This window comes from Ambystoma mexicanum, chromosome 3q (assembly GCF_040938575.1).
Source record: "Ambystoma mexicanum isolate Mex_15411 chromosome 3q, UKY_AmexF1_1, whole genome shotgun sequence".
Lineage (NCBI taxonomy): Eukaryota > Metazoa > Chordata > Amphibia > Caudata > Ambystomatidae > Ambystoma > Ambystoma mexicanum.
In genome coordinates, this window is record NC_090926.1 from 738,870,897 (window position 1) to 738,896,295 (window position 25,399).

The following is a 25,399-nucleotide window of genomic DNA, read 5'->3' on the forward strand; positions in this document are numbered from 1 at the left end:
TTCCTGTTGCAGTCCCATCCCTGCTGCACTTCCGGCAATCCAAGGAAGTGTATGGCGTGGCACTGGAAAATAAGGTGAAGGGGAGGACGGCTCATGACAATGGTTTGCGTCATTGTGGCAGGCCTTTGTGTGACTGAACAATTGCCTATTTATTTGCCCAGACTCCAAAAGCCACTTTTAGCATCATAACCAGAATGTGGCAAATCGTGTTTCTTCTTCATGCACAATGTTAAGTCCTAGTTTTAGGTAGTCCATCTCCATCTGTTGCTGCCAGATAATTGAGGTTGCGTTAGGCATCTACCTCCAAAATAACCTTTGAGTGTCTATGAAGTGTGACGATTCATCAGGTGTCACTTCTCGCGAGGTGGAGGCCCTTGCCATGAGTTCGAAGGTGAGGCTGATAACCGATGGTCCACCTGGGGTGGTACAGGAGGATCTCATGGGGAGGAACGCCCCCCTCCATTCCCTCCTCCAAGGAGAAAGACAAACTAGGTAGAATTAGGCACAATATCCCCAAACCCTTTTTCTATCTTTTAACCAACCTTCACTTCATAACCCTTCCAACTGCCATTGTAGCATTTTACCATTTGCTGACTCTAGCACTCAGACGAAGAGTACCTGGGAGGCAGGTGCTGTCACAAGGAGGATGCACGGATGCAGGAAGAGCACTTCTGTGAACTCGGGAGTGCCTGTATGGACTTAAAAAAATCAAAGATGGACTTGGCAAGCTGGCCCTGTAGCAACAGCTTTCGTGGGAGGTGTTTGGCACAGGAGATTCTAAGGGGCTAGAGACCAGGGTGCCGCCGGAGGATAATATTTTTCTATAGCGCGTCTGACACCAGACCCTGCAAGAAGCTGATGAGGCAGTAGTACCGCCTTCAGGAGGCACTGGACCGCAATGCCCGTAACGAGTACACAAACTGCAAGGAGCTAAAGGCTGCAGAGCTGCCACAGTGACTCGGAAGACGCCAGAGTGAAACCAGGATTGTGCAGACACCGGGAAGGACAGGAGCCTGGCTAGAATAGCCCAGAAGGTACAGGAGAGAATGGGTTGACCATTGGCGGTGCTAGAGAGGGTCCTGGTAACCACATAACGGCACATGGGGGGGGGAGGGGGGGAACGGGGGCATGCACCAGTCCCCTCATTTAAAATCGAGTGCAAGTGAACTGTGCAGAAGAGGACATCTTCAGGTCATTGATGGTGCCGAAACCATTGACCACCAGAGATGGGTGAAGGACCCCAATGTTAGAGGGTGTGTCTTTTGCATCCAAGGATGTCTTCCTTGCGTTGGTCGTAGCCCCAAGGCCACTAACCGTCAGAGGTTTGAGAACCCCAACGATTGAAAACAAGATAAAGATTTTAACCCAGGCGAAGGGAGAGCTACTACTTTGGTTATAGTTTCTAGTGCGAGGGTCAGAAGCAAGATTTTTGACATAGGACGGACATTTTGAGTTGAGACATCCGGACACCGTACATTTTTTTTTTTTTTTTTTTTAGTTGAGGCAGGGTAACCCCCCCCTCCCCCCCCCCGCTCTCCTAGAGATTCGGGGGGCAGGGGGATATGGGGGGGGGGAGGGACAGGTAGGGGTTTTTTTTTTTTTCACCGAATAAAAGTATTTTGCCACAAAATGCCAAGTTTGTCGGTCTCCTCCTTCTGAACCCTTACAGAAGCTAAACAGCTGAATCGGTTCTTGTACCCAATCCTTACTAATTTGTTTAATGGAGGCCCTACTGTTTCCTGGCTCTCGAAAGGTCGAATTGTCCTCAGCATTTTTTCTTTAATTGTATGGTGATCTATTAAGCTTGCATTAAGGTTAACCCGTCCATCTCTGATCTGTATGCTATTGTACCTCTCGCTAGCCTGTACTGAGGTGTTTAGATCAAGTCTGACATTTCTGACCAAGTATGCAATAAAAGTTGGACAGCTCAAAAGGCCCTGTTGGTAATGTATTTCTATGCCAGCAGTTTGAAGTTGGCCTTAGGGTGCAGCGGTCAATATGTACTAATCATCTGTATTTTTCTTTCTCTTACAGTTAAAGCTGGAGGATCGCTCAGTGGTTCCTCGTGATGTGGTCAGACGAATGTGCTCAAATGTAAGTGCTGTTCCCATTGCTTTTCCTGTCGATCAAGCGTCTAGGACCACATAGTCATGTCAATGGGACTCTTGCATGACCCAGACCACCTTTTTGTTTAAGAAAAAAAGGCTCATGATTGTCTTCTGGTATTTGGCAAACTGGCAAGATACGCACTAAATCAAACCTAGCACTGCACATTTGATCTCCAAAAATGTACAATACAGAAAGATCAAAACAAAATTCAATCTTCATAGAATTGAAGGGAGGTGTCCCGTGCAAGAAAACTGGGAGGCCATTCCAAATTCAACTGATGTAAACCGAAAAGGTTTGATTAGTAGTCGTGGATTTCAGAGTAGCCAGTGCAGAGTTTTTAATTTGGGTCTAATGGTTAGATTGTTAAATTTTAAATTGGCGGCACAGCATCCCGTCAAGTCTAAAACTTAAACAAGATATTCACGAGAGACAACCCTCTGGTACAGCTGAACATTTGCATTTATGTGAATGCCTTACTGCTGCATCCAGTCCCCTTTCCTCCATACTTATGGGACATTCCTCCGTCCTGTGGGACGGGACCGGAGCACTTTGTAAAAAGCATCACATTTTTCAAAATGTTGTCCTTCCTCTTTTTACGCGGGGTACCGCACGTGGCCATAACCCTGCACTTCTTAGCTCTCCCTAGCTCATCTCCCATCAGTCCTTTTCTCCGCTCGCTCAGGACTGGAAACACTTGCATCTTTGGAAGATTTTTTTCCTTCCAGTTCCTCCTCTCTTGCTCTGGCTTAGCGGTCGCGTAGTAGTCTGTCTATGCCGTTTCAGCTAGACTTTCCAAATTGTTCTTGGCGACGCTTAGCTAGGGCGGATCCCCATCCTCTGTGCTTTGTGTTTGGGTCCGGACCACCGGTGGGACTCGTACTTTTATTGTGACTCCCTTTTGGTCCAGCCGCTTCAACGTCGTTTGGAGAGGTGGGAGGAGGGGTTTTAACGTACTCCCCTGGCGCACTTTCAAACGCCCGGTGAGTTCTTTACTTTTTAGGGCACCCCGGCCGGGGGACTCCTTCCCGGGGTCTTCCCGGTCCGGGAGGAGCATCAAAAGCTCTATTACCTGGCCTAGCTCTGAGGTGCCTTCGAGGACTAAACATTCTACCAGAGTTTTCTCCGAGGGCATCCGTAAGGGGCCTATTGATGCCGGATTACATTGAGGCCCCTCCTGTGGGGGCTGTTTGTGGGCCCAGTTCGACTGAGGCATCGGGTACCGGAGCTTGCTTTGAGGTCTCCTTACTTGGAGCTTCCCATAAAATCACTGGGGTACGCCCCGAGACCTCCGTTGAGGTTGTTGACACCGAACGAAAGTTCAAGACCCCTCGTGAGGGGGTTTTCACTGGACTTGGGTCCGAGGCCCGTCATTTAGAGGCTACGGTGACCAACTTGCTTTGAAGGCTAGTTTGGCTGTTACGATGTCACAAACATTCTAGGCCACGCAGTACCGACTCGGGCGAGGTTCCTTGTGTTAAGGCTAAAATGAAGACCCCTGACCCACCTGTGAAGACCCCTGCGTCACTTCCACACGTGTCGCAGTTCTCCTCAGGTGCCGACAAAATGGCGACCATTCCCGCCAAGACCACAGTGGCCATTTTGGATACAAACCTTACAACTATGCCATCGGCCCTAGGTGTAGAGGGTATTTATTTTTCAGGTGAACATCGGTTTCCTTGTGCACATCTGTTTCATCCAGTTTGACTGGAACGCTCGGATGCCTCTACCGCACAATGTCTCGCTGCCTGTGGCATAGGCGCCCTTGATTTATGTAGACAACAGTGGGGAAGGGCCCTCTTGGCAACCCTCTCGCTTACGCCCCTGGAATTGCTCCCCTCATGAGAGGCTGCCTAAGTCATCGGCGGAGGACGCCTTTTTCGGCAAGTTTCAAAAACTGATGCGTTCCAACTCCATGAAGGAGTACTTTCGGGCCTTGTTCAGTGAGATATGCCCGCCTGCGCCGACTGTCCTGGCTGCAGTTCCCGTGCCTCCGCTGATGCCTCCTTTACCGGCTGGGCCTCCCCCTACTCTTCCACCCCCGTTGTCCCCAGTGGACAAGGCTGTTGTGGTGCCTGATGTGACTCATCCTGATCCGGACCTGTCAGGCGATCTACAGGGAGAACAAGACAGAGAAGACAAGCCCCGCTCTGTTAGAGCTTTTCATGACCGGGTAGTGGACATGTGTCTGTTAGATGTTCCAGTACCTGAGGCACCTGCTCTGCAGGAGGGCGTGCTTTCGGGGGCGTTCACCTTATATCCTTCGCAGCATACCGGCTTGTTCTTGCAGAATGATGTTTTGGCCGAGGTCCGTAAAGTGTGGAAGAAGCCACACTCTGGCCTGTTTGTCAAGAAGAAGATTGACGCGCGCTACAGGCTCCCTTCTTCTGAAGAAGTGGCCTTCGCTTCGTGTCCCCCCCCCCCCCCTCCTCCACAGTATTGGCGGCAGCCACTTTGCAATCCAGACCTGTGTCATCCTCCTCTTCGGCTACGCAGGTTCTGGCCAAGGAAGATGAGCTTCTTGATTCCCTTGTGAGGAAGATTTTCGCTAACTCTGCTCTGCAGTTGCATCGGGCCAATGCAGAACTGGTTTTAGCAGGGGCGAATATGAAAATGTGGAAAGGTCCGTCGGAGTTTGAGGAGTTTATTACCGCTGAAAAGTTGGAAGATTTCGAAGCTGGGTTGTTAGATGCCAGAGTCTTGGCGCAGGATCTCCTGGAGGCTGCGGGGCACCATGTCGACACCTCGGCCCGTGGCCTTATGCTTTGTGTGGATACCTCTCGTCAAGCTTGGTTGCATGCCACCAAGTTCTCTAAGGAGGTGCAGGATAAGGCTTTGGACCTGCCTTTCGATGGTAAGGAGCTCTTTCACTCTTCAACAGATGTGGAGCTGACCAAAAGTAAGGACAGCATTCAGACCGCCTTGTCTGTCCTGGTTAAACCCCCTTTCAGGACGCAGAGGTCGCTGTGAAACATTCAGCCTTCCTCCTGGTTTTAGGGGTTTTTTTAGATCGGAAATCCCGCAGGGTTGGCACTCCTTCAGGAAACTCCTGCCGAATGCAGCAGCAGTCGTTTTTTCTCCCGCTCCTCAGGTTGAGGTGGTGCTGCCACCGACAAACCAGCAAAATGAGGGTTTTCTGCGCTCGCACGAGACCCCGGGGGGAGGACGCATTGTGCCTCATTGGGAGGGGTGGCAGACCATCACCGGGGACCAGTGGGTCTTGTCAGTCGCTTGGGTGGGCTTCCGCTTACCCCTTCCCCACCCTTCAATCCTCCCTTCCAGCAGTCGGGGTCGCCCTCCTTCAGAGCAGAGATTCAGAAGTTGCTGGATCTCAGGGTGGTGGAACCTGTTGTTCTTTACGGTGCCCAAACCCAACTAGGCTGGCATGCGCACCATCCTAGACCTTTCCCAGTTAATTCTCTCTACCCCAAGAGAAATTCAAGATCACGTCTGGTGAGTTAAAGTCCTCTTTACAGAAGAGGCGATTGGCTCAGCGTGGTGTACCTCCAGGATGCATATATACATATCCTGATCTGGAATCCGCATCGGAGATGGCTATGGTTCTCTGTGGGGAAGGAGCACTTCCAGTTCAGAGTGCTCCCCTTTGGCCTCAGCTTGGCACTGCGTGTCTTTTCGAAGGTGTCGGTTATCGCAGCTTATCTTCGGCTACAGGGTATACATGTGTATCCGTATTTGGACGATTGGCTGAAAGCCTCAAGCAATCTTCAGTCTCTCCTCCAGCTCCTGTTTCGCCTTGGGCTGTCGGTAAACTGGTGGAAATCTTCCATGTGGTCTCTCAGGACCTGACTTTCCTGGGTTTTCGTTGAAACACTATCGACTGCAGAGTTTACCTGACCGGGGACAGAATGGCAGATCTGTTGGGCACGTGTCAGATGTTTGCGCAGTTGGAGAGCATGTCGGCCTGGTGGTTCCAGAGGCTTCTGGGCCTCAGAGCCTCGTGTTTTGGCTCTTCCCCTTCCTCGACTCAAGATGAGGCAGACGCAAATGACTTTTCGGAGTTCTTGGCGTCAGGCTGTGGATCCGGACTCAAAGATAATTTTGATTCCGGCTTTCATGAGAGCGCACCTGGTGTGGTGGTCGTCTCTCAGCAACCTATCGGTGGGCATGGGTTTCCAGAACCGTGCTCCAATGGTGACGATCACGAGAGACTCCTCCCTTTTGGGGTGGGGTGCGACGTTGGATCTTCTTCAGGTCTCCGACCTCTGGTTACCACAAGACCATTTCCTTCATATAAATGTGGAGCTTCTAACGATTTTTCTGGCTCTCAAGGCCTTCAGGCCAGTCATTGCCAACAAAGTGGTTTGTGTCCGCACTGACAATGTGGTGTCCATGTTTTACATCAACAAGCAGGGGCGGAACCAAGTCTCCTCCTCTTGTGGCTCTGGCCATTCAAGTTTGGGAATGGCCGGTTCAGCATGGTGTCTGGCTGGTGGCAGTGCACATCCCGGGCCAGCTGAATGTCATGGCAGACGCCCTCAGCCAACAAACAATAGTCAGCTACGAGTGAGAATTCAAGACGGAGGTCCTCTTACAGATATTCTTGTATTGGGGTACTCTGGAAGTGGACCTCTTCGCGACCTCGGCAAACAAGATACTTCCTCTGCATGTCCCCAGAAACGGGCTGGGAGCTTCCTCTCTGGGAGACACTCTCGAGATTCCATGGCACAACATGAGGTCCTATGCTGTCCCGCCTCTGCCTCTGATTCATCGGACGATTTGCAAGCTGAAGAGCACAGTGAACTGTTCTCTTCTGCTCATAGCTCTGTGGTGTCCGGACAGATTCTGGTTCTTAGAGCTTCAACATCTGTCGGTGTGTGCACCGATCAGGCTTCCGCTAGTTCCCGACCTGCTTCACCACAGAGATGTGCAACTGTAGCACCCCTGCCCACAATCATTCAGCTTGGCGGCATGGTGCCCGAGTTCAGATCTTTAGAAAATCTCAGCTTGTCTGCTGACAACATGCGGATAATCCAAGCAGCCAGGAAGCCTTGGAGGTCACAGTATAGGAGCAAGTGGCTTTGGTTCGGTCACTGGTGCTTAGCCAAACAGCTGGACCCCAGGGTGGCTTCGATTGACAGTGTCCTTCGTCTCTCATCTTGCAGAGTCGGGCAATCATGTTCTGTCATGCAGGACTTATCTTTCGCTGTGGCCGCCTACTTATCCCCGGACCAGTGCTCTTTTTCACTGTCGAACCCAGTGATTAAACGGCATTTTGTGGGTTTTATGCGTCTTTTTCCTCCTGTTCGCAAACCGCATCCGACATGGGATCTGAACATGGTTCTTAAGACCTTGTAGTAAATCTCAAAAAAGGAAAAGGGTATATATTCTGTTATATACCAACAGAAATAAAGTGGGTACCTTGACACATCCTTTAAAAATAAATTTTAAGGTGAATGTCTACAAATATCTTTCATATCAAGTTTAATCAAATATATTCAAAGCAACAATATCATGACTACATTCTAAAAAAACATATAAAAGCATATGCACATGTTACAATACATAATACAAAACGCATAAAAATGTTTCACTTATAAACCCATGCACAATAATTAGCACAGGAGGGAAACATAGCAGAAAAAATTGTTGTTAGTTGACATGAATCCCATAATAGCCCAATAGGCCTTGTGCCATTAGCCTTTTGAACCAATGGCTGCGGTAGATCTTAAGTACCTCATGGAAGGTGGCTTTCTTGGTCGCCGTGACCTCGGCAAGGCGAGTGATTGAGCTCCAAGCTTTGTCGGTGGAGCATCCTTTCTTGGTTTTCCATAAGGATAAGGTTGTCCTTTGGACGAATCCTTCTTTCTTGACAAAGGTGGTTTCTGATTTCCATCCAATATCAGTCATTCTCGCTGCCTGTCTTCTTTCCAAACCCGGCTTCGAAAGCTGAGTGGGTTTTGCATTGCCTGGGTGTTGGAAGAGCACTTGAGTTGTAAGTAAACATAACTTCTGAACTTAGGAGGTCCTCTCAACTTTTGGTAACCCGCAGGGCAAGCAGTCCTCCAGATGGATTGCTGTCTGTATGAGTCTTACACTGTACAAGGTCTACAGCCTCCTAAAGGGATTCATGCTCATCTGGTGCGGGGCAAGGCAGCTGCTGTTGCCTTTCAAAAGTATGTCACCTGGGAGACCATTGCGAAAGCGGCTACTTGGGCCTCCCCATCGGCTTTTTGTAAACATTACTGCTTGGACTTGAGCCCCAGATCTGATGCTTAGTTTGGGCAGGCTGTGTTCAAAAACCTTTTTCAGTAAGGGGGTTTCTATCCATCCGTAGTTCCTGTGAGGTGTGCTTGGGAATCTCCCATAAGTATGGAGGAAAGGGGACAGGACGTAGGAGTATTACCAGGTTACTCACCATAGTGACCACCTTATTCCTAGTCCACAGTTTTTACTTTCCTCCATACGCCCGCCCACCATCCCCTCTAATAAGGTTCTTCTATTATTGCTTAAAGGTCTCTGACCTGGCGATAGAGAAGGACTGATGGGCGATGCGCTGGGCGCAGCTAAGAAGGGCGGGGTTACGGCTGTGTGCGGTACCACGCTTAAAAAGAGAGGAAGGACAACATTTTGAAAAATTAGATGCTTTTTACAAAGTGCTCTGGTCCCGTCCCACAGGACGGAGGAATGTCCCATAAGTATGGAGGAAAGGGGAATATGGACTAGGACTAAGTTGGGCACTACGGTGAGTAACCTGGTAAAAATCACACACTATCATTCCTCTTAGTGGCTCCATATAGAGTCACAACATTTTGCAAAGGTATGGAGGAGCAGCAGAAGGAACCAATCTGCACGTTTTGAGGCTGCCAGAGAAGAAATTGACCAGCATCTCCACCATCAATCGACTTGAGGATATAGTCAACCACCTGAAGGTGTTTCCGTCTTGGTGCTAGTGGGTGAAGGCCACAATGAGCCTTGACTTGTAAAGAGACTATTTCCCATTTCTTTGAAGATTCAGGTAGACTATTGATGGGCCTACAATTACTCAATAGGTTAGGAGCAAGGGAAGGATTCTTCAATGGGGGTGAAAAGACACAACTTTACCTGGTCAGTTAAAAAAAAAAAAAAAACCTCAAAGTCAAACTGGATGTTGACAGGGATGTTCCCATACTATCTTACTTTGACATGTACAGTATCCATGATCTTCACACACTGATGGCCTCTGTTCCATCTGATTGGTCACTAGATGTGGAGTTCATGAATGTATTGCTATTAAGCTTGACCAAACAAGATTTATTCTTATTTATACCGTTCCTTATCCTCGACACCACAGAGCGCTCAACTGAGTCTGCATGCCTGAATAAGATGCATCACAAGTGGGCCTCGTGATTCCGGAGTATCGGCGGTCGATGACCTCTCCAGGTATTGCAGTAGGGAGAGTGGGGGAAACATGTACTACACTACTTTTACTATTGGAGAATGTCTCCATATAATTCCTCTTTACTTAGTAGTGTCTCCCTATCCACCAACTTCAACAATGGAAAATACTCAATTACAATGTTGCCCCTCCTGTAATAAAGGTCTGGATCACCAGGAGGATATGTGTCTAGCTTGTAAACTCTTAAAAAAAGATGCTCAAGGATCGATGGTTGAAACGCTGCCCGACCTATGCGATTAAAAGCTGAGGCATCCGTTGAACCCTCTGCAGTTGTGTAGGACGCAAGGCAGAGCAGACTAGTCCTGGTTTTGAAAGCGAAACATATGAGACCACTGTTGGGGGAACCCGTGGAAGTTTGACACACTGGTGTTGACTTTAAAATGGTAGACAAAAGAAAACTTGTTAAAAGGGAACAGAGTCTGCTGTGAAGTCCGAGGAAGTTGCTACGCTCTTTGCTGGAGTTATTTTGGTCCTCTTTCTATTGCCACTACTTTGTTGCTTAAAATACCCAGGAGGCTGCAGAGCGGCCGCGGAGTCTGCTGCAGTCTTTCAGTCTTTAGGCTCTGCAGGCTCCGCGGCGCTGTCACATGCCCATGGACTGATGCAAAGACATCTGCTGTCTGGCTTCTCAAACCACGCTGCCACAAATTTCCTGTTAGGACCCTGCCAACCCACTGTGGCGAGTGACAACAACCACAACCCTTTACTGCCCGCACCCCCCCCCACCCCTTCACCCTGAACCTCGTGACCAACACTCAGAACAGAAAAAGCAACTCCGACCCTCCCCATCCCTCCCCGTGCTTACTTTATCCCAACACTGAGCACCTGCACGCAACCAAAACCTCACAGCCACAGAGATTTCACTCCCCACCCCCCTCCTCTGGCGAGACCCGCGCCAACGAGCGATCCTCCCAGCGACTATCGCTCGCACATCCACACATCGCTTACCTCAACACACACGCCCACCCCTCTTGGCCATCAACAATCCAGCAGCGCTCTCCTGCACCTCCAATCTTCCCAGGCGAGACACGCGCCTAGCAACGAATGATCCTTTTGGCGAGCCCGGCCTGCAGAACTATACGGCACCGCCCCCCTGCGCTCCTGCTCCAGCCCTACCCAGGCCTTACCTCCAGAACTGCTCCCTGCACGATTGCCTGGTGACCGCTGAGAGAGGCTCAACACGAGCACTCGAATCCCCATAATTCGAATCAGCAACAAAGTTGGCAACATTGCACGCTGCACATCAAGAAGCATCTTTTCCCTGGAACCCAAAAGGCAACACACGCCACAATCACACGCTACCATCATACGGCGAGTGCAACAGCTGACTCTTTCGATCTAAACAGAAAAGAGACTGCAGGGGATACCCTCCCACGGCATGTGCAACAACTGACTCATTCGACCTAAACAGAAAAGAGACCGTAGAGGATCCCCCTCTCCCGATCCTGTTCAGAAACTCACGTGACTTGGGATTCTCCCAAAAGACACGGAACAAACACGAAAAGAAACTCAAGACAAGACTATTTTTTTCACATGAAATTACAGAGGCCGCCTCCCTTCTGATCCTGTCCATCAATAATCAAACAGTCCTGTAACAAGAAACAAAACTCTCCAATATAAGAATTTTCTTGCTGCCTGAACTACAGGTGACTGCAGTGGCTTTTTCCCCTTTGATCCTGTCCAGCACCATTCAACGACTGCTGCAACAAGAGACAAATCTTAACCCTGAACCACAGGAGACTGCAGGGGCTTTCTCCCCTTTGATCCTGTCCAGCACTACTAATCTGCTGCTGCAACAAGAGACAAACCCTGTCAAAAGAACTTTCAAACCCACCACAGTACAGGAGACTGCAGGGGTACCCTCCCCCTTGATCCTGCCCGCCAACAATCTAATAGTGCTGCAACAAGAGACAAACCACACCAGTACAAGAATATATCACTGCCTGAATTACAGGAGACTGCAGGCCCCTCCCCCTTTAGATCCTGTACAGCACTACCCAACCAGTCCTGCACTAAGACAAACCTCATCACAAGAACATTTGAACCCACCACAGCACAGGAGGCTGCAGGGGCTTTCTTCCCTTTTGATCCTGCAACAAGAGACAAACCTCATCATGGGAACACTCGAATTCACCATAGTACAGTAGACTGCAGAGGTCTTCCCAACTCTGACTCTGTCTAGCATAGTGCCTTTCGAAATAAGCACCCGGCAGTGAAACCTTCCATATCCAGAGTACAGGCGACTGCAGGGCCTTCTCCCCTCTGATACCGCCCACCAACTGGGATGCAAAAAAAACAGGCCCAAATACAAGACTAAGAGGAAAACTCGGCACAGACGCCTCGCAACCAACGATGGAACAAGCATTCCAAAAAAAGAAACTAAACTGACCTCCCGCTGAAAACCGATCCATCCACAACAAATCGGAAATAAGCACCACAAACCATGAATCCTCAAACAACTAGCTGAACTGGAAAAGATTAGTCCTCCAAATCCACTCCAACCCCATGTTCAGCCAGAGTGGGACCCAAAGAAAAACAGACACAGCAAATCGGACCGAAATAATTCCTGAACTAGAAAGGACAAGCGCTCAAGAACTGCAGATCCCAACCAACTGGGACCTAATTGAAAACCTACAACCACTAAACAAGGGTGAATCAACAAATGATATAACACCAAAAGCTCAAACGGACAAAAACCACAGGAGAAAACCCAGTCTGATATTCAACACGCAGCAGACACTCAACACGAGGTTTCAAATGCAATCAACCAGCAAAACGGATCACCAACAGAACTCTGAAAAGACCCAGACAAATTCACTACTGACAACCTCAAGAGCCCTGCAATGCTCAACAAACCAAAACAAAAATAGAAAATACAACACCAGAAACAGCAAAAATTCAGCACCAAAATACGAACCCCACCAGCGAACAATCGCCGAACCAACATAGTCCAACCCAGACTCCAAGACTGTCCACAGCTGGGATGACCAAGAGAGAGAAAGCAAAACGAGCAAAACTACAATGGCTCCAAGCCCACACAGCTCAAAAACTTCTCAAGGAATCCTCGCACCTTCAACCGATCGCAGTAACGGGCAAGGCCACGCCTATCACTAGATATCAATGAAATAGTGTATCATGAATAGTGCGGAAAGAAGGAAAGACATCTGGTGAATCAATTCACTCGGCGGCATCTAACTGCACCTCCACGCCCTTGTTCAGTAACACCAACAATCAGAACTATGACAAACCACGACCTAGCAGACACCCACCACACTCAATAATAAAATAGAAAAATGACGCAATTTACGTATAACGCTGAAGAATCTTTCCACACCCCAGCACAGGAAAACGACACCAGTTGCTCAAGACCCAAAACAGGCGACCCTAAACAGAACAGCACCTCAAACGAGGATATCCATAATTGGAGACTACCAACAACTATGCTAGAACTCCAAAACATGCTGCTTGCCGTGGTCTCACAATCCAGGATACCATTCCTCAAACTACACGAAGCAACCAAAGACAACATACGTGACCAAGCAACACTATTGGCAATGATACATTCTAAGCAAATACACACAGAAGATTTCATAACTACTATAGAAAAACGCCTAGATTCTGAAGCGGACAGTCTCGCATCTGGCAACAGTCTCTTCGAGATTGCACGAGGAGACAGAGGAGAAAACCCAATTAACCAAGGAACTCATGGCATGGCTCAAAAACCAACAACATAAATCTTCCACATGACGGAACACAGCAAAAGATCACACGGACAACTCAATGCCATTCTGCCTGATACCAGAAAAACGGAACCTCGACCAACAAACACCTCATCAACAGCACCAGCCCCCTCTTCAAATCAAATTCCAAACCTTTCAAATGTCCACAAAGACGGAACAAAGATAACAGACACATTAGAAAACACAACTACAAATGAAATCTGAGATTTTTGGCCCGGGAAAGAACATTTCCAAAGACTCCACCAAAAATACAGCCAAACAGATGCAAAAACAAACTGGCTCGAGAGCCTTTCTACGAAATCTCACAATCCCGAAACCTACCACAGAAAAAACAGCCAAAAACCATGCAAATAAGTCCACACCAACCCAGCCCACACAACCAGGGTCAGCAATGAATAATCAACACGAAAAGCCGACAGCAACCTCCGCAATAATCCACAAGGAACCAAGCCCGGGAATAGACAACCTACTCAAATTAACGCATGAGGACATACCAACACAAGAAACCACGAAAACAAAAAGCCAAATGATTCAAGTCCATCAATAGTCGATGAATATCAACAAAGCCACTCCGTCAGCGACATCCTATCATGTGAAGAAATTTCACACAGATCTGTGACCTACTCAGCCGATGACACAAAACTACGCAACATACAACGAAATCTCCGCAACTTCGCTATCCAGTGAAACATTGAATACCATCGGAACCAGACACTCTATAGCTCGATCAGTGCAAGAAAGATCCAGCACAAAAAAACCCAAGTGAACCCACAGATCAATCTGAACTAATATTCATGAACCCATTTCGACAAATGGAAAACCACAGCGTGTACATAGAAAATATCATTCATAGACCCATTGGTGCTCAACAGAGCAAACATTCTAATACTCTTTCAAGCAATTCCGAACCTGAACAAAATAAGCTCCAGAGACATCGAGCTAGTCACCTTCGAAGACGAAAAACGCAACGATAAAATATCACTGAATCCATGTGATAAAACCATGGAAAAGATATTAACAACGAAGATGCTATACAACCTTGGTTTCAGATGCAAGCCCAGCATGACATCCAAAAAAGAACAAACTGACAAATTGGGGAAACAAACTCCCCTACACCGACCCAAAGTGAAAAACGCTCCCCGAAGTGATTCAAGGCACAAGACCCAGACACACAACGATCTACGAACGCCACCAGGACATCCCACGCAGCCAATCAAGCTCAACTCCGAAAGTGTGTACACCAACGACTGCTACACCAGCAACAAACACCCAATCAGACGAGAATACGTCTCAGAAGACCGCTTAGACTACTCAACCGAAACAAACGCAAGCAACATATTATAGCAATAAACCGAGATAAAGAACACCTGGACCCTCTGCTCGTGGAACACTAGAGGCAACACCCACCTATTTAATGAATCATCGGCTGAATTTGAAACATACCAAATCATCTGCATCCAAAAAACTTGGCTCTCCCAGACCCCATGCTGCGACGGTTTCCTAGCTTTCCTCAACCCGGCAGCTACAAGACCCAAAGGAAGACCATCATCAGGACTACTAACCTTAATCAAGATTGACCCGACATGGTCCGTAATCCAAACTACAAACATCAACCCATGTACACAAAATACTGCCATAAAAATAAGATAGCCCAGATTCTGTCTATAAAAAACAGGAAAGAATCTCTATCATGAACCTATACTGGAACCCCGCGGCTATTAACAATGAAACTTTCATGGACGGTGTCTTCTTAACAATGGACGAACTTCAACGAGTGCACAACAATCAAGTTCATACTATGTGGAGATCTAAACCTTCACCTATGGCACACATATGGACAATCCATTCCAGATAAAGACCTGACAACAAGCGGCAAAAGATGGACAAAAGAAATGAGCATTCGTAACCTATCACTTATCGAATACCCCACAGATGAGACAAACAAGATACTACCAACAAGGTGCTGCAGGATATCGTCTGCCATCATTGATTACATCTACTTCTCAAAAGAACTAATAGATGCAGTAGAAAAAGTGTGCATAATTGAAACATCAAAGAGCGACCACAACCAGATTGTCATACATGGACAAAACATGCTATGACCCCAGTCTCATCGAACTGTCCCACTGGAAGTTTGCACAGCATGCAGAAGACTACGCATAATCCAACAAGTGACAACCATGCTCACAAAACAATTTCTTCAAACACTGCCAGACACCCAGAAAGTCAACTATCAATGGTTACTCATACCATACTACAAGGAAACGACGCAACAACCCAAGAAGATACACCCACACTCCTACAACAAGGAGCTAGTTGAGAGGAAAAAGATGCTGAGAAACACTGTGTGACAACTAAAGAAAAGCAAAGACAAAGAAGCATTCATAAAAATCAAAGCGACAAAACAAAACTAAAACTGGACGCAGAAGCCATTCTGGAAACCTACAAAACACACAATCTCAGATTTATGGAACTTACTAAACAACTTAGCCGATCAACACAAACTCACGGGAAATGTCACAGAACAATGTTGGATCCAACACTACTCTATGTATAAAGCTCGAAATCCACAAACCGAAGAACCCCCAAACAAAAAAAGATCAAGTGGATGGTACTCTGCGACCATCAAGACATACTGGACATGATACAAAAACTCAACATATACCGTGCCCTGGGCCCTGACGGGACCTCGAATGCAATGATCAAGAAAGACCCACACATGGGCTAATCTCATGAGCAACATCCTAATACTAATAAACAACCTTAACCAGATACCCTTGTCCTGGAAAACGCAGCCATGGTGCCCATCCACAAACAAGGACCAAGAGACGACCCAGCCAACTTCCGTCCAATTGCACTTCTAGATCCCCTGGGGAAGCTGTTTGCATCCATTCTTCTGAAGAAACTCAACCAATGGGCAACCTCGACACATCGATTCGCAACCGGACAAACTGGCTTCATTCCAAATATCTGTACAAACATCAACCTCTTGCTGAACCTGATCAAGCACGAAGCAATCCATAACAAATCAACCATATATCGTGCCTTCATAGATCTCCACATGGCTTTCGACGGTATATCCAGACAAAAACTATGGGACAAACTCGAAACATGGAAATGCCCAAACGACAACCTGGGGCCAATCAAACAACTCTACTCAAACACTTAAATAACAATAAGACTTACAAGGGAAGGTCAAACAACATCGAAAATACCTTCCGCCAACGGTCTAAAACAAGGCTGTCCCCTAGCGTCCACGCTATACAACCTCTACACAGCAGATATTGAGACACATCTCCAAACGGACGCCTTGAACCCACCAAATATCAAGTCAACAACAGTAAAAATCATGTCTTACGCGGATGACATCATCCTGCTGGACAAGACACCCTCTGGCCTCAAACAGCCTTAAAAAATAGATCAATACATGAACATCAACAAACTCGCAATCAACACAAAGGATGAAAATCATTCAACTCCGCAGAACACATCACAAAAAACAGCCTGCCTAAACTGCAACCAGCTAGACGAAGTATCTACATTCAAATATCTAGGGATTAACAAAAACCAATCTAAATCTGAAAAAGAATGGACCACGAAACTGGAAGAAAAAATCCAATCATTGGCGTGACAAGGATGCGTAATACAGCGAAAGTATGGTAAATATTCACTCAAACCGATAACCTACTACAAGCAAAAAGTGATCCCAACCATAGTCTATGGAGCGGAAGCGATGATGAATGCGACCGTCTACGATTGGACAAAACAAGAAGTCTGCTTCTGGCGCAAGATCCTACAACTGCCATCCTCTTTTCCTATGCCCAGAATAAGACACGAACTAGCAGTGCAATCACTTAGTTCAATCGTCCTGTGGAAACACCTCGACTTATACCGCAAGCTGCTGACGGATATAAAAACACCGGCTATTCAAATCTTAAGATCTCACCACAGCGCAATGAACAACACAACCCTTTGCAAATGGAAAGATAATCTTAACCAGCAGATAACTGAAGAGATCTCCTATGAAATGCTTAATGCTGCGACCCCAACACGCAAAGACAAAGTTGAGAAGTGACTGGATAAAAACGAACAACCAAAAAACAAAATACTGCCTGAACATACAATGTGAAACCGACATAAGATCAATCAACAAACTTCCCGCCTATCTGGTCATCTTCCCATAGAATAAAATTCAAGCAATATATCTGAAAATACGAATGAACACCATACCAACCCGATTCTACTTAGCAAAAACAAGGCAAATCCCCCCTCAACAGAGCAATTCTGCCCAGACGCACTGAAACCAGAGTCCTTACATAATCTCCTCATGGAATGCGACGACCTCTCAGAACAAAGAACCCGCTTTGGTGCTTTCTACAAGTTCGCAGACCAGACGATGGAGACAGAAGAAAGATGGACGATGATGCTTAATGGCAAATCAAACAAACTGATCCTTACGATATGCCAATTTCTGCAAGAAATACTAAAACTGGACAAACGAATCACAAACTGAAAGGACAAAGCTTTGCAAAACCGAGACAAATGAAAGGTTTAAAAATGAAACTATAACATTTAAAAAAAAAAAAAGGAACACTTTGTCAACTCGCCAAGACACCTCAAGGTTGCAGCGGACGCATCACTTGAAGGGTGGGGGCCCCATGCGTACATCTCTGGGAGCAGGGAACATGGTCTCTCTTACTAACTAAAAAAGGACATACAATGTTCTGGAACGTCAAGTATACAGAGCACTGCATGCTCAAAGGAAAACATTTTCTATACTCCTAAATTTCCCCTTTCCTCCATACTGTATGGGCGTCCCCATACAGGGACTGATCTTGCACTTTCCCTTGTATTTACGTATGCTAAACTGTTTTTTTCCCCCCTCCCCTTGTTAGGTAGAAGGGGGCGGGGGGAGAAGTTCATATTGTGCCAGCACATTTTTAGCTGTACACTTCCTCTTCAACTAATTCTATCATTTTCTCCTGGCCGTCGACACCCCCGGTCCTCTGACGCATGTCTGGTGCCTCTGGATTTGGCCGGTGCGCGTCGTGTGGCACTCCTTTCCCGGCATCAGATGCCCATTCACTCTGTGTATAGGGTCCTCCCATTGGGGGGATTCATTCGACATATTGACAAGACGTTTATTGAAGAACAGGTTAATGAGGTGGAGAGATTGTTTCCAAGTCTCCTCTAGAACACTTGAAATGTTTCGCTCATCAAAAGTCTCAGAAGGTGAGTGAAGCTCTATTTACAAAGGTACCCCATAAGATGGGGCTCATATCCGGGGCGTGCCTCGACTGGGAGGGGTCGTAAAGATTCTGGTACTGGTGCTAGGCCTGAGGCTCGTGTAGCTACCAGTCCACCGAGAAGTCCAAGGATCCTACTGGGCCGAGTATTGAGGGCTGCAAAAGCTTGGATATCGGAGTGGTGTGTATGGGTCTGGACAGCGCACCATTGCACAGGACTATCAGCTCAGCAGCTGAGGGCGTTTTGCCACCCAGAACCAGAGGTCCATAAGAGAACCACTACATGTACCAAGAGTCCAAAGGGCCTCCTCTGAAGAGTGGCACATTGGGCTTGGTTTCCCCACGCACTCAAGTAAAGTCGCACTTCCAGCCAATTCTGTTGCTTGTATCTGCTTAGATTAACTTGTGCCTGCTGGTCCTCCCACCGTGAAGGCATCACAACAAATGTTGCATGAGATTTGTCAATTAACTTTCCATATGTTTAGTTGCCATACTCAGTCGACTACAGACTTCATGCATCCTCAGGACAGGAAAAGGAGCAATGCAAGGTCCTGGACGCGTGAATGATCACAGGTACTGTACACATCACAGTAGGGATAGTATTCCAGGAACGCCCTGTTGATGGCCTGTTTTCGACTTCAAAAATAATGTAATGCTCCACACCAACCACTAGATGTCGGCCTATGCAAGCATGTGAATCTAAAGATTCAAGCAACAGACTATTACTGGATGGTAATGTTTGCTGGCCTCTATTGGCCCTCTTCCTGCTCCCATCTGTGAGGCTAAAAACCTTGAGGTCATCTTCGATGTCACACTCCTGCTCGCCTCACATCACTGACGTCTCCAAGTCACGCTACCAGCTGCCCCTCCTCAGAGGTGGTCTTCCGCCTCCCCTCTACCCCAGAAGCTCACCGTCTCCAGAGCTCTGGTGCTTGCTAGGCTGGACTACTGCAACAGCCTCTTTCTAAATTTGCCTGCCTCTACTCTCCGCCCTCTGCAACTCCTCCAAAACAGGACTGCGAGACTTGTCCTTGGCCTCAAGCGCAGGGATCGTATCTCTCAGGAATGAAATCTCTGCACTGGCTCCCAGTGGCTGCAAAGCTTAAGCTCAAAACCCTCTGCATTGTCCACAAGGCCTTCTGGGGCCTGGGTCTTCAATACCTTCAACTCTCTTCCTAAATATCTTCCCTCTTCAGCTCTTCGCTCATCTGCCTCCCTCAGGGTCAGTCGCTTCTCCAAGCAACGAGTTTGTGGTAGATCTTTCTTCGGCTGGGGCCTCCCTCTGGAACAGCTTGCCTGCCTTTCTGAAACTTTAGGAGAACCATCTCCGGTTCCAGAAGCACCTCAAGAACTTCCTCTTTGCTTCTGCTTGCTCTTCTCCTCTCCCCTGCTGAACTCCTGGCTGAAACTGCACTGGTCACCTGGCTACCCTGTTCTCGGGCCCAGGTCCCCTACCCGCCAGTTGCACACATGCACTGAAACCCTTGCACTCAGGGGCTGTTTCTGTATCCCTACAGCCCCCTACCAGCGCTCAACACCTGATATCTGCACTTACCCTTGCACCTACCACAAGATGGCCGCACTTATTTATTCTTATTTATCGTTTTTATTTACTATTTATCCTCTGTACTGCACTTCCCCCTCCCCCTTTTCCCTAGCACTTCCTCTTCACCCGAACCTGCACAATCTCAATTTCATCTGACCTAGTAAGATCGTTCTGTCTTCCCTCTGCTCCCCCTCCCTTGCCTTGTTGCGCCTTGAAACACTTGTGTATAGTTGCGTTATAAATTCCATGTATAAATCTACATAAATATCTTTCGATTGGTATAGTTAAGGCTAAGATAAAGTCGCTATGGAGATGCAGATTTTTTTTTTAAAAAGTAACTATTGGACCCTTGCATATGGAAAAAGCCACAGTGAAATGTATAAGGTAGCCAGCCGCCCAGAATGCAAATTACTTTTTCAAGCTTCATAGTTCTAAACGGTGTATCTTAACAAGGGTTATTCCCGTGGGGGTGGGTCAGGGTGGATTTGGCCCAAATATCTTAATTTGTATGCTTCGCTTTTCAAGCTGCGGGGCCTGTACCTAGATATTGGCATGATTTGGGGCACTGAAGAATTTTATTTTTTGAACTGGCCAATTTTAAGACCTTACCCTTTTCAAAAATGTATCTATATGACTTATGTGCAATAACATTAACTTTTTTCATATGAAAGCTTACAAATTAAGTAAGCCAACTGCGTACATATGGTACACATGCACTCTCACCAACTACGTGCACATTAAAACACACACCAAAGCAAACGTAATAATTTTAACTGTAATACAACATTCATTACTGCAATACATTGCTTAGGGCTTCAATAATATCACCTAAATTCATTTGTTAACTGTAATCCAACTCGTGGTCAAATATACAATGCAGACCATGCACTACCAACACTTTTCTATAGATTTACAATTACTATAGCACGATCCATTTTATGATTTGCATTTCCTTGCATGCAGCTAGGCATGAAGATACTTTTAGTACATACAGACAAGTACTAAACTTTAGTCACTCCCTCTTTGTTTGTTTTTAGCCCATCCTCTCTTCCTTTTCCATCTGCAACAGCCCATCCTTCGGCCTAACTCCTTGTGGGCAGAAGGCCAGGAACGCCAAACAAATCCACATACACTGAAATCCAATACTACAGAAGTGGTCCGCCAGTAGAAAGGCTGCCCTAGGGGCACCTTCATCGGTCAAGAGAACCAAAGAAGAAACATCAGGGAGGGTAAACCGTTTATTTAAAAATGTATGTTTAATTTATACAAACTTTCACATTACAAAAACGTACTTCAGTTTATGAAAGCAAATACATATAGACTCAACTCTTTAGAGAATGCTTAAAGAAACTCTTGTAAAACAATGTATCAAAATTGCATGTTTCTGATGCTTGTTAATCTGCTTAGAATCGCATGCTGTGCATGTAGTCCGACATCCAGTGGTGACCGCAGAGTATTGCATCTTGTCTTTCGAGAATCGAAAGGGGACGTCAACATGGGCGTGTCTGTAACACTATCCCTAACGTGACGTGTAGTGTACCCAAGATCCCTCATGCGTCGAGGTCCCTCAGATTGGTTTTTTCTGCCCAGCATACTGGTCGCCTCATGCGGGGCTCGTCCAGAAAAATTGCCATTGTTTTCTTTGACGTTTGGTCGTATATATATTAGTTATAAATATTACCCTACCCAGTTATCTGCCGAAGACTGTCCACGGATCTTCGGACGGTGTCTGGTCGGTGCTGCTGAACAGCTGCCCGGGCCTTCTGGTCGGCTTATACAGTAGGGAGAGTGGGGTCGGAGTAGAAATTTCCCTTTCTGAGAATGCCTTTCCCTTTCCTCTTATTCCCTGGGTCTCTTTGTCACCATTTATTTGCTCAGCTATGGAGAGGGCTCCATTTAGGTTTTGCCCTGTTTGCAGGGCCAAATTCCATTGGAAGGATGAACACTGTAAATGTAACCAGTGTTTACCCCTTAATCATGAGACGGTTTGCGCGGCTTGCAAGCTCCTGCGCCCGAAAACTCTGAAGGAGCGCCGTGTTAAGCAGTGGGCGGCCTACAGAATGTCGCAGGCCGAGTCTGGTTCTCCCACTGCCACAACCGCCGATTGTGACGAGGGACTGAGTGACGAACAAGCCTCTGATTCGGAGGCGAATGGCCTCTTGGCGGAGTGTTATCGCGCCGCGTTGTCTGTCCCTGGCCCCGCTAGGCAATACTCGGGTCCTGCTATGGGGAATGTACACCCCGGAGACATAGACACCCCAGTGCGATATCATGGTTCACATCTTTTCTTGCCGGCAATGTGTCCAGGTTGGTGGCTTTCTCTGACATTCTTCTCCAGTGCTGTGGTGTACCACAGGGATCGGCACTCTCCCCACTCCTTTTTTAATATCTATCTCCGTGCCCTTATGAATATCCTTGAGAAATATCATCTTGGATTTCATTCGTATGCTGACGACACCAAGCTTTAGATCGGGCTTGATGACGTGGAGGAAGCCCTTGCCCTAGTTAGTAAATGTTTGGAAGAAATTAGTACCTGAATGGAAAAGTACTGGTTACAGCTTAACCCAAAAAAAGGAGGTGATTCTGTTTGGTCCGAAGCATCTCCTTGTAGGAAACAAATGTCGTCCTCTGCCCCCGTTTCGGGGTACTAGCCTTAAGTATTCCTCCAAAGTGAAGAATCTTGGTTGTATGTGGCAGTGACCTGGGTTGTAATGCCCAGGTCTCTGCCAAGGTGCAATCAGTTTTTTACAACATCTGCCTTTTGCGTCAAGCACTACCATATGTACCAACTACGGATCGTGCAGTGGTGGTTGGGGCCTTAGTCAATTCCAACCTAGACTATTGCAATGGACTTCTGCTGGAGTTCCAGCCAACCAGATCCATCTCCTCCAAAAGACTCAAAATGCAGGTGTAAGACTGTTTTTTGGTGCAACCAAAAACACCCATATTTCTGGTCTCCGCCGATCACTGCATTGGTTGGCGTTGGATGATCGATCAAATTCAAAACAGGGTGCTTGGTTTAAAAATGCCTGAATGGGCTGGCACCAACCTATCTGACTAAGAAACAGAAGCGCTACCAACCAGAGTTCTTAGATCTAAAGATCAACATTGTCTTGTTGTTCCGAGTACAAATTATAGATCAAGAGGTGATCAATGTTTCTCAGTGGTTGGACCCCGACTATGGAATAGTCATCCGCTGTGCCACGAGACAGGCAACCCCTGCTGAAATTTAGAGCAGGTCTAAAGACTTAACTATTTGAGGCTGATTGTCCAGTTTAGCTTTCAAATTCTTCCTGTTCTCAGTATGATCTAGCTTTTCATTATAAATGCTACCATCTGCGCCAGGATGCGGTTAAGTTCGCTCTGTGCATGTTTATAAACACAACCCAGGGATGTCTTCGAAACAGTCAAAGCGGTCCATAGCGCCAATGGACACACTGAAACCTTCGGCCCTTCCCACCGACCGTCGAGATTGCAACCCTCCCCGCAACCGCGTCTTGGGACAGGGCGTACTAAATAAAAGGGGGCTGACCCCAATATACACCATTCTGCCGAGACTCATCGGAAGAAGGCATCCACGGCCGAAAAGGCTGCGGTTCCGCCGAAATACGCGCAACCACAGGCCCGTACTTTAGAACTTCCCGATACTGAAGTGATCACTGAAAGCATCGGCAGGAGAATTTCAGCAGATTCTCACAGTCAAAGGTCCAAGGACCCATCAAAACCCAACGACCAGCACAGGGATTCGTCGAAATCCAATGATGAGCCGAAGGATTTACCAGAACCTACGAAAAAGCCCACAGACAAACCAAAGGACACGCGTCAAACGTCAGAACCCCGAAAAGACTTTTCGGAAGCTCCTGAAGGGATTTCTTCGGCATTGAAGAAAAATCTCAATGTTTGCAAACAGCAGATCCACTTGAAGAGCCCTTTCCACCCCTGGACCGCTCTGGTTCATTTGTTTGGACCAGAGAAACAGTTGAAGGATGCATGGACAGGCTAGAGAGGTTTGTGGAACTAGTCCACACCCAAGAGGTCTAGGGAGAAAAATCCCCCTCTTCCCTGTGGCTAAGCTGCAGAAGGTCTTTGACCCTACTCAAAATGAGGAAGGGGAATAGGTTTATGACCTCACTGAGGAGGCTCAAAATGAAGATCCTTTTATTGACTCTGAGGAGTTTATTGTAGAGACCACTGAGGGTTGGGGACTGAACCTGGACCCCATGGATCCTTGCCCTTGGCAGTTACCTACTCAAACACCGCAACCTGATGACTTGTGCTTGGACTCCCCTCCAACCACCCCCACTCGACAGGCCTCCCCAGTGGACGATCAAATGGCTTTCAACGCCATATTCAGGAAAGCAGCAGAACACTTCAACATTGCTACTCGGGAAGCTGTTCCAGAGGCTGATTTTGTGAAAGACATTTTGAAAGAAAAACCACCTGCCAGCCAAGCTATTCCTCTAATAAATTCAATTAAGAGATTGGGTACCCTTCTTTATTAACACCTGCACTCACTAGAGCAGTGAATCCGAGGGTAGAGAAACTTTTCCGACCCTCACCTTCTGTCCCCCTCTACATCAGGGCAAGGCATAAAATAGGCAGTGTCACGGAGCAATTCTGTACATTTGCAAATTAAATTGGCACTTGTGTAGCAAAGTTAGCTATTATAACCTGTTCAATGAAAGCACACCTCACCCTGCATTCCTCCCTTGCCTTCAGAGCTCTCTCCACCCTCTTTTCACTGTTCACTGCAAGTTCAAAGGGGCTAATGGAGAGAGAGTGCAGCAGTAATCATCCCCTTCACTCATGTGCCAAAAGGCCTGTGTGGGAGTGCTAAGCATATTTTATTTTGCAAATAATTGAAAACCAGAAATAATCGGGATAATACGGTTATTAAGCTAACTGTATCCTGTCTGCCAAAGACCAGTATGTGTTGTTTTTTATTTTAATGCTTTCAATTCCTTTTCTAAAAATGTAATGGGTTACATAATGCGTAATCATAGTATTGCTATGGTAAAACACTGCATTGTCTCCATGCTTTACAGTTAAGTGTATCTAAATCTCAGTGCCAACTAGATTTCATTTTGTTGGGAAGATGTATTATATTGACGAGTGGACCCTTTTAATGTTCATGACCATGCGGCCAAATGCTTTGACAGCAAACCTAGTCCGGTGGCCTGCTGGTTACATACAGCTTGCAATTAGTGCTCAACCCATGAGCTGATACTATACTCCTTGACATTCTATCTTGTCATGTTGGTTTATACCCGCTACCCAAAAGTGAAATGGCTGAAAACTACAATATACTGCCTAGTTTGCCCAGTTCCCTGCCTGCCATGCCATCCACGCTGGTTAGTCTTTTACA

At 47.0% G+C, this 25,399-nt stretch overlaps 1 protein-coding gene across 1 annotated transcript in view; it reads left to right on the forward strand.

Annotated features, from left to right (window-relative positions):
- UBE2O (ubiquitin conjugating enzyme E2 O) overlaps positions 1–25,399 on the forward strand; it is a 1,359,828-nt gene that overhangs the window by 164,132 nt on the left and 1,170,297 nt on the right. Inside the window, exon 2 of the mRNA XM_069654680.1 lies at positions 2,035–2,094. Within this exon, the coding sequence (XP_069510781.1) occupies positions 2,035–2,094 (60 nt within the window). The remainder of the gene's footprint in view (positions 1–2,034; positions 2,095–25,399) is intronic.